Consider the following 17,195-nt stretch of genomic DNA (forward strand, 5'->3'; position numbering starts at 1 on the left):
GCCTCGTCTATCATATCGACGTCCCACCGGCCTTGGGCACATATGTTCCCGTTATTCTTGCATTTCTGTCAAACGCAGTGCCACCATCGTTGACGCCCTACAAGGGGGCTGGCCCATCCTCGCTTCTCGCCTGAATCCTGATTTGGACTCGGAACACCGGGCGGGACGCGGCTCGCAAATTGCAGCCGGTCGCCTTGTGCCCTGCCTAGGCAATCTTGCCATTGCCCACTTCCAAGGCCACCTTGGGGGACCTCGACAACGGGCGCTCGACGACATGGCAAATATTGATCTTTTCCCCACGGCTTTCCTTGGTTTTGGGTTATTTTCCAAGCATAATTACCTGATGAAGCCCAAGACCAAGCTCTTCCCATGTCAACCGCATCCCTCACGGCGCAGACATCTCGTGTATGACTCTCGTAAGTCTACACTCACCGTTTCTCCACCTTCCACACCATCTTTCCATCACCAACCTCGCGTCCCTCGCTGCCCTCCCTCGCTTCTGCAGGTTGAGGCCCTTTAGCGAAGCATCTTTCTCTGGTCGGACAATTTGTACTGCAACTCTAAGTGCATCCGATCGCCCTGCCGGCTTCTCCTCATTTCGACGGGTTGGGCCCGGAGATTTAATTGTTTCGTTTGAAGCGACGGATGGAAACGATTTTGGCCCTTCGTAACAAACGAACCAGATTCCATCCGCACCCGCGGCCACCTTCGGGTTGCCAGCCCAGGATTTCCGGCCACTCCCCTCGCCAGTTCACAGAGACCGCCACCAACGACGGTTCGGCAAGCCGCCGTTACATCGCCCTCTGAACCGGTGTACGATGCGACGCTGAGGTACCAACAATCTCAGTCGAGAGCAGCTAGCGGTGGGCGGTCTGCAAGCGAGTGATGAGGAGCGCAGCAGCTTCGGATCCGGGTGGAGTTGGGCGCTCGACTGTTCAGGCATGAAGCCGGTTTGTTGGCGATCGTGTGATTTGCAGAGTTTGCGGACATGATGCGGCCTCGTACGTGCGATGCGGTGGACCAGACTATCTAGATTGGAATGCGACTCCCGTGCATTTGCACTAGACAAAATGGCGATCGCGCCGTCGAGTGTACGGGAGGCGACGATCGGAGGTTCCAACGGCCGTTGATGCGCAGCAAGTGCTTTGATCGGGGCATCCAATGGACGGAACGTAGGCCCATCACGCCGGACTTGTCGAGTTTGACCATCATCAGTGGCAAAAGACGCCATCATATCGGGATGTCAGCGGGCTGACGCATGCACAAATATGTCACGGAAGCACCAACGGTTCCCCGTTGATGTTCCCTTCAGGCCGGGCGACGGGGGATCGATCGCACTTCCACTCGACCGCTCAGACATGCGGGGGACTCGACTGCCGGTGTCACTGTGCACTGATGGACGCACAGACGAAAAGGTTCAGAATACGACCAGTTGTGCTTTCTTTTTATGTGATTACGAATTCCCGGAGAGTGTCTCTTTAGCCTTGGGCAGATGAGACTCTTTGCTCCGCCACAGGTGGCATCCAATATTTGCTAGGCTGAAATTGAACCATGGGCCCAAGAATAGTTCAGACGGACTTTTCTGCCTTCCAGGATCACGTAACATATTTCTTCGAATATATTGCTGCCAAATGTTATTAGATTACGGTAGGGATGCCGGCAATCGTCGCGTACCGGAAAACCGTCACCGACGACAAAGGGGGGCGAAGGGGGAGGGGGTGATGCCTAGCGAGACAAATGCCGCGGACGGGTGCGTCTTCTGGCACCGGCATAGTTCAACCATTACAGAAGCAAGTCTGGATGCTCTGAAACCTGTAGAAGCTTGTTGCCAGAGTCGTGCGGTGCATTTTCTGTGCTGGCCTTCGGGGGCTTTTTCTTCTTGCTCTGGTGCGGTGTTTTTGTCTTTCCTTGGTTCAGAGTGTTTCGGTACCGGAGGGATGCGCGAGTCTACGGCCGCTTGGTTTATGCTAACCGTCCGCCGGCGTCGTCTGGCCCAGCGGGAGGTGTTTCTGGTTGCGCTAGAGAACGGTCATTTGTGAGATCTACAGTAGACTTTGGGGAAGGAAAGCAGGATAAGGGGGACAGTAGCGGTATTTGTATGGGCGAATCTGCTCCGGGTTTTACAATACGTAGTTTACAGAACTTACTCTCACTATTGTTCGAATCTTTGAATCGAAATGTGATTTTGGCTGAGTCTTTTGAACGGCTTTGAAACGAACAGAAACGAAGGAAAACGCGGGAGTTGACGTGACGAGCGTCGATGCGCGTCTTCCGCTGGGGCACATTTAACTGGCTAACCAGACAAACTAGCATTCCTCGCGGCAGTTGCGTCTTCGAGCATCACCTCTTCGATAGCCCACCCGTCCCTGATCTCCTCTGCCATCTCGTCAATTGTCCATCGTCGTTATTCACCGTTCCATCCGAGACTTCGAGTCCATCGTCCGTCGTCCATCCCACCCGAAAAAACACCCCCTCATCTCGTCCCACTCTACAGACAGACGAAGAAAACTAGTTCACGAGTCCCACGAAGCGATCCTACGATGTTCGAATACCGAGAACGAGCCGAAGATATATACATGGTCAAGGATAGCTTGGGAGGAATGGATAGAAGGCAAGTGGGGGAGGGGATGGGGGATGGGAGGGAGGTAGCCGAGGCTATCGAGCGCGCGGTCTTGGAGGGAGCGGTCTGAGCGGTTGCCAGAGTCTTCGAGACCGGAATAATCCGCGAGGGTAGGTTACCTTACGACGGTAGTTGCGATGTCGGGGGTGTTCGGTATGCTTTTGGTTCAGCAACAAGGAGCCTGGGGATTCAGTCTCTTGGTGGAAGCGGTGGTAAGACGTTCGTGGGGGCAGAGTACCCTCTACAATCCCCTTACCAAATGTTCCATCGTGGGAAGAAACATTGGATATGGAAGTGGTTTCAAGGATCGTCACGATGGGGTGGTTGTTTGTTTCTCGGGCGGTTAGGGGGGCTGGGCGTTTTACGGTACGAAGGACTCGTAAGGGAAGGTGGGTCAGCTTTACGCGTGGAGTAAGTAACTCTGCGAAGTTCTTGTGGCGTGTTGCGATGTCTTTTGATGGATGGTCTGTTGAATTTCCCAACGAGTGTTTGGATGTTATGATGATGGTCATGATGATCGAAGTTTTCGTGGTTAGAGGCTTGCAGTTCCCAGGACGCCTTACCCCGCGGGTTGGTTTCTTAACGCTCGTGTGGTGTTTGGTGGTTGAGCAAGTGCTTCTTGACAGATTCTACAACTTGCCTTTGAATGTGGGAGGCTTTGTCATTATTGCGTGGACCATGGTCTGTTGCTGTTCGTTGTTGCTGTCTATCTTGACCGTCCGTTGTTATCGTCCAATATTGTCGTCTCTCGCCGTGATGGCTTCTATTGTTTCCTGTTTACAACCTGCTGTCTTCCTTGTTTCAAGTAATTGGGACCATAAAATGATTTCCATGCATGCGCAGAAAGATTGAATGGTCTGTTGGGTTATCGTTAGGTCGATTCCCCGAGGACACATATTTTATTGTAGTGGATCGAGCCCGTTGGCCATAAAAGGTTGTTACTGTAACAGGATGTAACAGGATGAAGTTGGTATACAGCAAGTGCTGGGCACAGTCCATGGTCCCAGGAGACTTTGACACACATCTTCCAAGATCAATTGATCTTGTTGACGACAGGAATTCGGAGATGATTTGTTTTTGTGGTGACAGCTGTGGGTTGGGCAGGACGAGAGTCGGCCATAATTCATAGGTCTAGCAAATGGGCGCGGAAGCGCGTTGACAGAAGCATACCGGCTCCAAATTGAAGTCAAATCACGGAGAGGAGCACACCTAGTTACCACTAGGGGAGTTTCCATCCGTATCTTTCAAGGGGAGAATGCCCCTGTGTGATGAAGTGTGTAACACATTTGCGCGAGATCATAGGGCTACGACTCCATGTCCTTTTCAAATCGACTGGGGTCACTACTGTGGTCAAGCAAGTGTCGACAATTCTTTACCTCCATGCATGTCCAGAAATAGTCATCAATATGGTAACTTGCGCTCTGTTGTCTGTGACTCTAGTTCTCCATCCCAATTTGAAGCTCGCCGCCGTTGTCATTCCACAGCCGGTCGTGGGGCCGAGCCGCTGCCTGTGGGTTGAGATAACTCCGTGACCCAGGGCGCGGGATAATCTACATCAATAGATTCTGCATGTGACGCTCCAGGAACGTTGAATCTGCGGCTGAGAAAGCGCAGTCACTAGAAATTACAACCGTCTGACTACCGTTATCCCTAACGACGTCACGATCACCGCATGGCACCGAGCCCTAAATTGGCATGTGCTGACGATCCATAACTCCTGCTATGAGGGGAACGCGCCTTCAATCACACAGCGAGTGATCTTTTGGATTCAAAGCTCAAAAGAATGCAGAATTGCGGGATGATTGTCGGATGAAGGTCTTGCCGTTGCGCAAATGACGCAACAATGGTCATGGTAGCCGCCCTGAATGTAGTCGACGAAGTCTGAGACATGTCTCTTCTTGAGCAACTGAAACATGACCAATCTCGTCCGATGTAATAATCTGGCACAGGCGATCTGTAGGTAGCCTAGTCAACTTTGGGACTACGTCGGACACGTTGGGATACCCAAATCAAGATGCTGTCTGAGTTTCTCGCAAGTCTGATCCGAGTGATCGTCGTGGAAGTGAGGGGTCGTCAGACATCGTGGAACCGCCAGACCGGATTCCGGCATTTTCGTCGAGGGGTAAACTTTCGCGATTGCTGTCTCATCCCGAACCCGGCTACACCGTCGGAAGTCAGACAGACTTGGCCGTTCCGGGCCAAGGTCGATCGCCGATGCGGGCCGCCGCATACCTGTACGACGACCGGCAGGAGGGACGACGGGCTGAATCTTCGTCAGTATAAGAGCTCGACATTTGCTTGTCCGAGGGATTATGGATCCAGTCGACTGCACTCTGTTATTAGACTCCTTCCTTGAATTTTCCTACAACTCAACATGGCTTCCACCGAGCAGAAGACGTGGCGTGCTGCCCTGACCTTCGCTGGCGGAGCTGTCATTGCCCAGTACCTTTTCGGTTCTGGTCCTATCGTTGCACCAGCTCCCTCAAGTCTTGAGGCGTGCCTCAATGATGTGTGCTCCGGCCGAGACGACTGCGTTCGACTCGGTAACACGGCCGAATGGGCTCAGCCGTTCAATCTCGGCCAGAGCTCCGTCCCGGCTGCTATCATCAGGCCCAAAGACGCCCAGGAGATTGCGGGCGTCGTCAAGTGTGCTCTCAAGCACGACACCAAGATCCAGGCTAAGGCTGGCGGACACGGATTTGGGTAAGTACCAAGCTATCCTTGCTTATCGACATTTGCTAACTTTCGACAGGAACCATGGTGAGCCTAAAGCAAACCTTTCGCCAAAGGTACGAAATGCGCTGACTGTAATCTCCTAGGCCTTGGCGGTGAAGATGGTGCCATCTCAGTTGACATGCACCATTTCCAATACACCTCCGTCGACATGATGACTCCTTCTCGGAACGTTCGAGTTGGCGGTGGTACGCGGCTCGGGCAGATTGACGAGCACCTCCGTGCTCATCAGCGAGTCATTCCCCATGGCCTTTGTGGAGGCATCGGGATTGGTGGTCACGCCACCGTCGTAAGTCTCTGCATTTGCATTCTGTGGTGTGCCAGTGTTCTGACATTGTGAAGGGAGGCATCGGGCCCATGTCTCGTATGTGGGGAACCACACTGGACCATGTAGAGGAAGTTGAGGTTGTCACTGCCAATGGCACAGTCACGAGGGCTAGCAACCATCAGAACTCCGACCTTTTCTTCGTAAGATCTCCCTCGCGGAAATTCCGAGACCATGATGCTGACCCCTCCTCCAGGCTCTGCGAGGTGCTGGCGCTGGCTTTGGCATCGTCACCGAGTTCGTGATGAAGACGCATCCCGCCCCAGAGCAGATTTTCTTCTACACCAACGAGTTAAAGTTCAGCAACCTGGATGACAAGGTTGAAGCATTCCATAGCTGGCAATCGTTGGTTGCCGACCCAACCCTGGACAACCGACTTGGCACCGACTTTACCCTGACCCCTTCAGGCGTACGCATCTCGGCTACGTGGTACGGTTCATGGGAGGAGCTTCATCAGTCCAACATTATGGGCAGACTCCCGGCTGGCGGTGCTGCTTCCCTTAGCCAGGAGACTTGGGACAGCTCCATTGCGAAGAACGCAGCTGAGGAGTCACGTCACTTGTCTGCTAGCCCTGGCAAAATCTTCTCCAAGGGCCTCGGCTTCACTCCGGATGACATACTTTCTCGGCCTGCAATCGCCGAACTCTTTGAATCATTAGAGTCTCAAACAGAGGAAAAGTCATGGTCCATTCGGTTCCAGGCTGTGGGCGGTGCCATCTCAGAGGTCCCCACAGGCGCAACAGCTTTCGCCCACCGCGACAAGTTCATGTTCTACCAATCTTACGCCGCTGGAGACTGCAAGACTACCAAGAACTTCCTCGAAAACTTCCACCGGGAGATCCTCAACATCGTCCCAACGGAGGCTACTGGAACTTACCCTGGATTTGTCGACACGTCACTGAGGGATGCGCAGGAGTCGTACTGGCAGGGAAATGTCCCGGCGTTGGAGCAGATCAAGACGGTTTGGGATCCAAAGGATGTTTTCCACAACCCGCAGAGTATCCGTCCGATAACTGCTTAACCAGACTATATCCGGACGGTTACTGTAACCGGGCTATCAAATATAGTCTAGGTAGTCTCAAATCACCCGATATGTGATGTCAAATGATGTCTCTTTCGTATATATGCTCTATTGAAGGTGTCTCAAACTCTCCCCAAGCGAAAGATAACTGCCAGCTCCTACCCTGTCGTCCTTTGATGAGAAATTTGCTGTCGAGCCATCACTTTCAGAGAGGAATCCAATTCCGCGCAAGGATCTGGTTGATAACTATCGCGGAATAGTGTTTTTAGTTCCGTAATGAATGTCCAAACTAGCTCTGTTTCTAGACAACTTGATGGCAAGACCGGCAAATATCTATACTTGCCGTCGTTGAATACCAGCCCTTCAATGTGAGATGGTTCGAGATTCCCACGCTTCATCCAATCGCGTTCGTATCCTGGGAAGAAAAAGTACAACGTGGCTCCGTGATTCACCCAATCCATAATAGAAGCCACAAAGTATCTGACCTGTTGATATTGCTGGCTGCGATTTGATGGTGAGTGCCCCCATTGCACCAGCCATAAGTAGTCGTCCAGCTCGATCTCAAGACCGATGTGCTTGGGGAAACGGGGAGGTGCTCCAAAATGTCCCTTGTCGGATTCTGGGGTTACCAAACATTTTGACATCATGTGTCCTGTTCTACCCCAACCGATGCGGAGGATGATTATGTCCGAAGACTCACAGTAGAATAGCTCTTGTACTTTTCCGTCAAGTTTGGAGGTGATGATTCTCGGCGTGTTCTGTGCGTAGCGTCGAGATCGTTCAACTGCAGCTCGTGACTCTTTGCAAGATGTTAGAAGACCGCGTGTGAGCATGTAGGTTGAGAGGTTCTGGTCGCTTTTGGTGCTACAGAGCTCGACCGCCGGCCCCGTATGACTTGATTCTTGTAAAGAGAAGTAATGCACACCGTGTTCCAAGGGACGGAGAGCAGTGTCCCAGATCATGTCCCGGAGCTCTCTGGGAAGCTTGGAGAACAGTGGAAGCGTAGAAATATTCATGATGGTGTCGCGGAAGCTCAATGGGGCTCAAGTGAGATTGCCTGCGACCGAATTTGTAACGTGGTGTTGTTGGTAAGACTGAAAGAATTCGAACGAGGATGACGTGTCCTCGTCCCTGTCGTTGTCGTTTGCAGGGTTACGTGCAGGTTTGATAAAGGTGTTTAGGAATCAGACGTTCAAAAGAATAAGATGTTCTCGCAACGAGCAGCAAACCTTCGTACTTATTTATGTAGGTAGCGAGAGGCTAGGCAACAGTCTCAACAAGGTGCCCAAATTCCGCTGGGTCAAAAGACGTGCGGGTTCGCAGGAGATACAAACACATTGGAATACAAAAGTGCTGATGATTTGAGTGGGCAGCGGGCGTATCATGAATGATTCAATTAGGTATCAAGGAATATCAAGCTAAGCGCTCGTAACAGTCTACTTCTTCATTAATGCCTCTTCGCCTTTCCAGTCACATCGTCCTCCTCACTGCTACTCAAGGTCGCCTCACTGGCGTTAACTCTGAAGCTGAAGTCCACTACGCCAACCAGACTGCTGACCGCACGAACCAGTCCCTCCAGGTCGTCGCATACAAGCGAGCTGCACACCTGCAGCACCGCAAACTCTGTGTACCCATGCTGCTCCACATTCTTGACGTCGAGAATGCTTCCGCTGCCTGGCGGGCTTATCGTCTCCGCCAGCTCAGCCATGCCTGCCAGTGTTGAATTGTCACTCGTGACGCTGGGCTTGCGAGTCGTCGACCGGACTTCCTCGCCTGTGTGCGTGTGGACAGTGACCAGCCTGTGCTCCAACTCACTTCCCCTTCTCTGGATGCCTGGTTGCGGCTCAGGCTCAGGAGCGCGGAGGTGGAGAAGCTTTCGAGTGAGTTCATTGGGCCGTGGGAGTTGCATGAATGGAGGCAGAGACTGGCCCGAGAGCAAAGAATTCGAGAGCAGGGTGAGAGTGGAGAGGATTGTGTGCTGTGTTGGCTCAATACCGGCGAGGACTTGGTTCAAGGCACGGAGCCACTGACGATCGCTCGCTGATGAGGCGGTAGATGGTCTATCGCGAGGTTTCCAGGTAATGGTGTACGCGATCAGTGTCAGATAGCGCATGATGCTCGTAGAACGTCTGATGATGTCTTCGTAGGTCGCCCTGGGGAACTTGCCACCAATATCAGGCTCCCACTTTTGCCACTGCGCGTGGCTGTCCAGGCTAGGGAGCAACAGCAACAGCTTGCCCAAGATGCGACGTCTCTCCTTCTCCATCTTCTGAGCGGGCGTTCCCGGCATCTTGATGTCTCCATGGGTGTCGTTCATGGTGGCCTTGATGGTCTCGGTGATGACGCTGAAGTAGTTGGCGAGCAGATAGAGCGAAGCGCTGAGGTCCATGCGAAGCCATCTGCGATCCGTAATCGGAGAGGGGAATACGGTCCAGATGAATGCGATGGCACATCCTGCAGCGACACAGGCAAGACGGTAAGGGGCCAGCAGGTAGGTCGGGTAGTACGGCTGTCCGGTGGCTGCAGCGGCGACCTCGCCAATCTTCTGAACTTGAAGCTCGTAGCCGATAATGAGGACTTGGGTGATGATCATAATGAGCCATACGGGCATGAACCTGGGGTACTTGAGGACGAAGTATTGTTCGATGAATGTGAACAACCAGAGGAAGACAATGACTCCAGCAGTTCTCTCAACGACAATGTACCAGATGATGTACGAGAAGATCATGGCGACGAGTGTTCCGCCAACACGGCACACGAAGCCAAAGATGGACTGGCCTGCAGTGATCGTCATTCCGATGGCAATCATAATCATGGCCCAGACGAGACGCTGCTCGTTGAAGAAGGTCTGGGTATCCTTGAGGAAAGCCAGAATGCCTACAGTCATCGTCGCCACTGCCACACGGAAGCCAAACATTGATTCTCCTGAACCGACGAATGCTGAGATCTTTCGAAGCCTGTTGCCGAAATGTTGCCATGCGCCATGTGCGGGGAGATGCTCAGGGTCTTTCTTCTTGTTGTACCCATCACCGGCGTAGACCACGTTCGCACCCATGTCCGCCATGTCCGGGTTCTGCTCTGGCGTTCCGTCCTGGGTGCTGCATGCTCCCCTCAGCCACTTCATGATGCGCCTTTGGGAGGGGATGATCAAGCGCTTCTTGCCCATGGTTCCGTCGGCCACTTTAGAGTCAGCAAACATGACCAAGTCCTGAACCGCCTCACCAAGCGCAAGCATGAGCTTCTCCATGTAAAGCATGACATAGAGCTGTGTCTGGTCGCGCTCCTTCATCCTCGTCTCCAATCGCTTGAGGTGGAGCTCCTGTCGCTCCAGCTCAGTAGCCTCGCGTCTCTCCTTCAACCAAGCCTTCAGCATCTCTCCCTTCTTGTCGTTAAAGTCCTGGACCTTGTCCGCGAGAACTTGTGCAAACCCAGACTCGCCTGGCTTGGGCAAGGCCTTCGCCCCAGCCTCCATTTCGACATCGGCGGTCTTTGACTTCTTGGGTTTCGGTGTAAGTTCGAGCACGATGCCCACGTGTTCCAATCCTTGGTCCATAGCCTCGGTGAGAATTTCGAATGGTTCGTAGAGTTGCAGCATTATATCGTTCCACACCTTTTGCTCCAAGGACTTTTCGATGTCAGTGTCGCCGCCCTCGTCGCTCGTACCCCATCCATGCTTCTCAGCCGCCCGCCTGAAAATGTCGACAATAGTGCTGATTCCATTCAGTGGGATCATAATGCTCCGCAGGCGGTTGAAGATCTCGCTCATGTCCTTGGCATCCAACTTTCCGTACGCAATATCTCTCTTCGCAAAGACCATGTCTCCATGCATCTTTCCGAACAGAGCCGAGATAGCTAAAGCAGTACCCTTCAATTCTCCCGCAGCCCTGGCCTCCTTCGTCATCTCGGGGCCCTTCGGCTTCTTCCTGAAAGCGCTGCTTGCTCTCGTTGGCTCGCGTTCCAACATGTCATCGCTGGACAGAACCTGCAGGTAGTTCAATTGAAGTCTAATTGACTTCCTGACCAACCCGATCGCGCCCTTGAATTCAGCACTGACAACCTTTCGGCTGGATACCGGGAAGATGACGAGAGCGACGCCGGTAGCGATGCCCATGGCAGAGAGCATAGCCACCAGAAGTCGTCTCACAAATGACTCTGCGGACGCGTCTGTCACCATAAGCGGCCCAAAGGTGCACGCCACGTTCATGAAGATGGAGTAAATCATGACAGGTAGGTTCATAGCCGGATACTTTGCACGCAGCGTGTTGGAGATCCAAATGTTAAAAAAGAGCCAGATGCCACAAACAGCTGATTGACTCGAGTTGTAGATGGGCAAGCCGGTGGCCAACTCTTCGGCTGTTGCGGTGTTGTGTCGCGCTCGGACACCAGTCCACAGGGCCAGCATGGAGATTGCGGCACCGATGCAGATTCCCGACACATTGAGGACCAAATTCTGTAGGTACTTTCCTCTCGGGAGAATAGCGAGAGCGAGGACTGAGATAATGGGTACAAGGTAGCCCAGGGTGGTGAAGTATTGCGCAACTGGTGTCGATTGGTAGATGCTGATACCAATGATCGGTGGTAATGAGCCCTTGAACATCATCATGACGGTTGGCACATCGAGACCGAGTCTGGTCATCAGATTGGGCTTCGGAGGCGGCTTCCTTGCTGCACTGGCGCTCGTCGCGTTAGTCGGCGCCCGCGCCGGAGCCGCGGGTCGAGGCTCCGGCGAGGGGGTTGACCGGTCGGCATCGGGCTGCTGTTCATCGGTACTCATGTTTTCGGGAGCATCGGTCGCGACAGATTGGGATGAACTCGAGTTCACCTCTTCTCCGACGGATCGGAGAGTCGAGCGTCGTCGCATGCCGGGCATCTTGATGAGATGAGGTTGAGTTTTTCAGGCCCGAGGCCCGGTGTTGTTTTGTCTTACTTGATGATGTAATTAGCGGAGATCGCCGCCCGTCTACTGGCAAGACATTGCCGACAGAGTTTGCGCTAGCGCGACGTTTTGTGGACTTTTTACTCGTTTTCGTTAAGACCGGATGGAGATTATTAGGAACTAAAATAGCTGGCGAGTCAATCAACCATCGACTTGGCCGATTCATGCCTTGAGGGCACGGGCCTTCATCTCATCTCGTTCAAGGGATGAGGCAGATGAGATGGCCGCCGGAATGGTCGCACAGGGAGCCGTTCGGAAGATTTGGCAACTTGAGTTGGGGATATCGACGTTGGAATCAACCTTAGATGGACTTCAAATGCCTGAAAGATCATCATCAAAGTCGATGTTCACTGACAGGCCTCTTCATCCAAGTGAGCAGACCATCGGACGCGCCAGAACTTGACATAACATGGTGCCAGCGAGGTATCGAATCAGGGAATGACTGCAACAAGCCAACAGCAACTTCTTTCAGCAGCGAACTTGGCTACGTTGATTCCCTTTCAGCTTTAGTCGACAGAATTGACATGAACAGGAAACAAAATGATTCGATGTTGCCGTCAATATCGAAGCAATGTAGTATCGGCCCATGAGGATTCTAGCTCGGTCCAACGTGTTATCTGCATGCAAGATCCCTGTAGGTCAGCCCTAAGCAGGCCGTCTATTCCCCGCCACGTCAGTAGGCTGAACCGTCTCCTTTGCTTGGCAAACCAATGCCGCGTGGCCGTGGAAGCCGTGGAGTTGTGTCCTGGCAGACTATGATGCTTCTTTGGGCGGTTTTCTGTCGAGACTCGGAATACTCAGATCCTCAGCATGTAGGCCTCAGATGTCCTTCAAATAAACAAATACTGATTTCGTCGTTTTAGGTTCCACATGTGATCGAACCCGTCCCGATCCACACATCCGCGCTCAACTGCCTCTGAATAAGGGGCAGGGGTCAGTTTCCAACCCCGCAGATTCCGGACGAAACAGTCCATTGTCTTCCTCCAGTCTCGTTCCGCTGCCTTCTCTCGCGTTCGATTCCAGGCGAAACCATATTTCGTCATGAAATTCCTTTTTGGAGTCAGTCTCAAATTTTTGAGTGCAATCATAGATCGAACTGTATGTGGTGGGAGCCCAAGAAGGGTCTTTCGCGACATGACCCATGCGACACGAAAATTACCAGGCCTCTAGCTTGTGAGCTATTTACTTAGGTACGGATGTCTATACAGCAATCCAGAGGTACCAATTAAGTAGCCCCTTTGTGTAGATACGCCTTAACTTCAAATTTACCCAGAACTAGCGCAACACGACGTCCTTCATCTGGACAGCCACGACAGACAGTCAATGAGCGAGATTCCGGCCCAAGTGAGTGAGTTCCCGCATGCACGCCGCTCACCGCCATCCTTCAGAAGTCTCGGTAACGAGTTTCGTACTTCAAATTAACCACGTCCCCGGGGCTAATAGCATTAACCCTCTTGCTCCTGATGTCTGTTCTGTCTAACAGTTGCTCGTAGAGTGGGGCAAACTCCCTCGAAGTCTGGAGATGCGCCAGGCCGAGGAACTGTTTTTTGTCTTCCAAGTTGACGTGGTGCTGAACTCGATAGGATAGGTAGATTTCGTTGAAGCGTATGTTGGTGTCTAGATTATCGCGAGCAGCCACAGTGGCCATGCTGAACAAAGCTCCCTGAGTTACAGCAGGAGCTGCTCGCCGACCCATATCACCTGAGGCGCCAGAACACATCGTCCAAGAGCTGTTTGGGACCCCCTTTTCTAACAAGTAGGGCACAGTTCCACGGTATGCGTCTACGATACGATTGTTTAGATTCGAACATTCACGACGAGCTCAGCATATGTTGGTGGCTACTCACATAGATAAGTTTCGAAATTGATCTTCATAATCTCATGAAGAGTAGAAGTCTCGAGATCAATCAGACTAGTCTCCCAATAAAGACCACCCGCTGTTCGAAGTTGGGATCAGTCACCAGTCCTCGAAGCAAATACCAGAGGCCACCTGAATCCACAACGATAAGGGGTGAAGAAGTACTCACGAGACGCAAAAACATGCTGAAACGGCGGCAGCTTGCCGGCGCGAACTTGATCAACGATACCTCTAACAGAGTCCTCAGATGTGATGTCCGCTTCGGCGATCGTGATTCCATCGCGGGTTCCAACGTAGTCGAATATCTTCTCGGCGCTTGTCTGATTACGAACAACAGCAATGACTTTGCGCTTGGCTTGGAGGGCACCGATAACGGCAGATACTCCGATGTTTCCGGATGCGCCGAAGACAAGAACCGTTTCTGCCATCGCTATAGTCAACAAATGGGTCGTGCTTTTCAGATCAAGTCCCAAAGGTGGTCGGAACAGACTGTCCGGGCAGGATGGGCAAGGCTTAGGAACCCATTTATACTAAAATGCTCACCGACTTTCACTTTAATTAAACGTGTTAGTTTACCGACAAAGATTGCATTCAGCATGGGCTCGCCATCATTCTTAGACGCGAGGTGACATCAAGTATGGCTCTGGGCTAGACGAAATGGTTATGCTGTCCGAAACGTGGACAGCTCCTGGATCGAATGCTTGTGCCGAGTGACACAATGTGGGTAGAGAGCCAATCAAACATCTTCCGCAGCTGGAGAAATGCATTCAATCGGGCCATCAAAGACGACTAGTGAATCTCACTGCAGATTTAGAGAAGTATTCCCAGGCTGAGGACCCCGCCTCTAAACTGTGTAGTTGATATTACCGGTTCATTTCCTGACAACGATGTACGGTGGGTAGCAATGACGGCGCATTGCTTTCCTGTTCGGTATTCTTCATTGAGATGCAAGTTTGTCGACGGCAAGCGCAGGAACAATGCAACACCGACCGCGCACTGTGAGATCTCGAGTCGCTCATTCGTCGGGCCAGGGTTTCTTCGATTTCCACATCCAGTCTGTGCAATCCACGAATCACGACCTCCTCAACGCTGGATTTTATTGCTTACACACGCTACAGCTTGGAACTACTCTTAACGTTATTGAAATTGTTGTTAAATTCACGATTCTTTCAGATGCAGGGGTACGATTTGCTTTCCGAACTACATTTCCTGACTACGTAAGTGGGTAGGAATAATATACTCAACAAAAGGAACGACAAAACAGGGGCCATGGTAAAAAGTACTTAAAGGCGCTGACGTTAATAATTTCAGGAGATATTTTTTAAATAGTTTAGAATGAGATTTAGTTTATGATCAACGAATCACGGCCCAAAAGATTGAAAATCTTGATCTCGGAACATCAAATTTACTGGCTGAGTTCATCGTGACATAGAACCGTCTCGGTTTTAATTTCATTCTTCAAAACACCTAAAAGCACGATGATAGATGAGTTTCTCAATATATACCAAAAGTAAATTTTGTCAAGTGATGACAATATGTTCATGGTCATTGAAGATCAACATGCAATCTTATTCAGTAGACATCTACCAATGCCAGAGATCTGTTTAACAACAAACTACATTATCTTTGCCTTCAACAGCCCCAGCCAATACTATCAAATGAAGTCTGCTGGTAGACATGCAGATTGTGACTTTTCTCTGGGTCACAGTGAATGTTCTGGAGTTAACCCTTCGCCACCGCAACAGCCCCGGTGTATCGCGAGCGGAGGCCGTAGTGTAAGAGCGGTGAACTACTCAGATCGAGTTATGAACCAATCTTTCAATGTGATGTCGATTATTTTGTTTGATACCCAGTCTTACGGCCGTTCCCAACAACGAGCGGAGGTGTTTCCCATATTGGGCAAAGCTTGGAACGAGGGAGAGAGAGCCAGCCACCATTGGCGCGTAAAAGGACCAGTGAAAAGGCTTCAGATTCTACGTCGAGCACGTAGGCTACTCGCTGAAAGGTTACATCGAGACTACATATAAGGCTGTTCAACATCAAATGGGTTGCGTACCCGTCACGAGGCATGTGGGCTAAGTGGAGGCGGGGGAATTGGCCCAGCTACCAACTCAAACTCAAGGGCAGTGCTGAAAGCCTAATGGCTACCGCTTGTGGCCAGTCTTGGCTAGACCTCTACGTTACAGATGGCTGCCCAAACGACTGGGGGTGCGTGTATGGCTCCGTGCCGCTCTCGACAATTTCTACTAGCTGAAGTCTTACTGGTGCAAGGGGGCTCGGATCTGTTGTCTGCTCTTCTAAGAGGCCACACCCCTGGCACCGGACTTGATGAAATCTGAAAGAGTGAGGCCCCTTAGGAGTCTGTCATCACCCGATAGCCCGAGACATGTGCGTTTTCTTTCTATTACTCGTGCAACGGACCACTAGTCTGAAGGCGCATTCTGACAGACCCTTGAAAACATGTGGCAACAGCAAGCAAGTGCAGAGGTGAGATACACTTGCCGCGTGTCAAGCTTGCGGGGCGCCTAACAGGTGGCACCCAGCCACCGGTTGCTTTAATGTTAGGCCATGTGGACCCATTCACACGGAGCACCATGATTCTCATGACCACGGGATGAATTCCCTGAAAATAGTTAAATAGCCGCCTCTCACGTATGGATGGGGATCCAGTTGACGTATGATCATCAACAGGCATTTCAGTGTAGGTGGCTCGGATATCACCCCTGCCCATCTGTGGACAGATGTGACTCCTCCTAGATGTAGCTACGTGCCGCTCAGTCTCGGGCCTCAATGGCGTAGAACTGGGGGTAGTGGTAGCAAGGGAGTGTCTAGGGAGCAGTGCCAACTTGTTTTCTTGTTCTTACTCGCAAGCGGTTCTCTAGACATATGCTTTCAATGTTCACTGTTGAACCTGTGTGTACCACTCTTTTCTCAAATACTTGAATGGAGATTCAATCACGATGTTTAATGATCATATGGTAATCATTATGACTATTCGCTACTGACCGTGCGTGACCCTTTCAGCTTATCCTTCTGACCCGGCGAAAGCACACAATCTTCGCTTTGTCCTACACCAGACACATTATCGGTTATGCTGCTCGAAGTCAGAAATTATCCGATTATTCCTTCAACTGACTTGCAATGACACAGTCCTCACATCGAGCGCGATATACCCACAGCCAAGATGAACAGTTGATGTTGTACTTGTATCTGTTGACACAAGGGTAGCGATCCATGGCCCACGTGTTTTAAGGGCCGGTGAGGTGATGATTAGGCGAAACCTGAATGATTGAGCTTCAAAGAATTACCGAGGCCATACGTCTGATAGGACATGAGAACATTGGAAGTTGTCGTCCCTTATGACTTCTTCGTGTTTTTATTACATCTCTTCCTTGGCTATGTCTCTACGTGATCAGATCGGGTATTGAAGTGCTCAATGGTCAATTAAACTTTGGGCATCTTTTCGTTGCTTTTCTACCGAATCTGCCATATTTTTCTGTTTGATTTACACCACGATTTGTCTTAGGGAGACCGGCCGGCCCCGCTTGCGTCCACGTCAGTTTCATGGGCTTGAAGCTTGGCCGGAGCTATCTCCGAATCCGTAGCTCTCGCCTGGCCAATAGATAGTAAAATTCGCATGTTTGGAAATATCGTATTTGAGAGGATGGCTATCTTCCCCGCTCCCCAATAGTGGTGATGGAA

General features: G+C 51.5%; 4 protein-coding genes across 4 annotated transcripts; 2 read left to right on the forward strand and 2 right to left on the reverse strand.

Moving 5' to 3' along the window:
• Positions 1-343: 343 nt before the first annotated feature.
• On the forward strand, positions 344-886 carry CGCS363_v002142 (uncharacterized protein; the record flags this gene model as incomplete). Its single annotated transcript, XM_036633991.1, has 2 exons — positions 344-416; positions 684-886. 2 exons carry the CDS (start codon positions 344-346, stop codon positions 884-886), a joined length of 276 nt encoding a protein of 91 aa, XP_036499126.1.
• A 4,108-nt stretch (positions 887-4,994) lies between these two features.
• On the forward strand, positions 4,995-6,699 carry sorD-3 (FAD-linked oxidoreductase sorD; the record flags this gene model as incomplete). The annotated part of the gene is made up of 5 exons (XM_036633992.1): positions 4,995-5,323; positions 5,373-5,380; positions 5,440-5,642; positions 5,696-5,821; positions 5,875-6,699. The coding sequence occupies 5 exons, from the start codon at positions 4,995-4,997 to the stop codon at positions 6,697-6,699; spliced, it is 1,491 nt and encodes a 496-aa protein (XP_036499328.1).
• Positions 6,700-8,146: 1,447 nt separating this feature from the next.
• CGCS363_v002144 (Uncharacterized protein) lies at positions 8,147-11,569 on the reverse strand (the record flags this gene model as incomplete). The annotated part of the gene is made up of 1 exon (XM_036633993.1): positions 8,147-11,569. The coding sequence occupies one exon, from the start codon at positions 11,567-11,569 to the stop codon at positions 8,147-8,149; it is 3,423 nt and encodes a 1,140-aa protein (XP_036499330.1).
• A 1,450-nt stretch (positions 11,570-13,019) lies between these two features.
• CGCS363_v002145 (uncharacterized protein) lies at positions 13,020-13,921 on the reverse strand (the record flags this gene model as incomplete). The annotated part of the gene is made up of 3 exons (XM_036633994.1): positions 13,020-13,417; positions 13,483-13,572; positions 13,663-13,921. The coding sequence occupies 3 exons, from the start codon at positions 13,919-13,921 to the stop codon at positions 13,020-13,022; spliced, it is 747 nt and encodes a 248-aa protein (XP_036499329.1).
• Between the last annotated feature and the right edge of the window lie 3,274 nt (positions 13,922-17,195).

This window comes from Colletotrichum siamense (assembly GCF_013390195.1).
Source record: "Colletotrichum siamense strain Cg363 chromosome Unknown KSG_Cg363_contig02, whole genome shotgun sequence".
NCBI lineage: Eukaryota > Fungi > Ascomycota > Sordariomycetes > Glomerellales > Glomerellaceae > Colletotrichum > Colletotrichum siamense.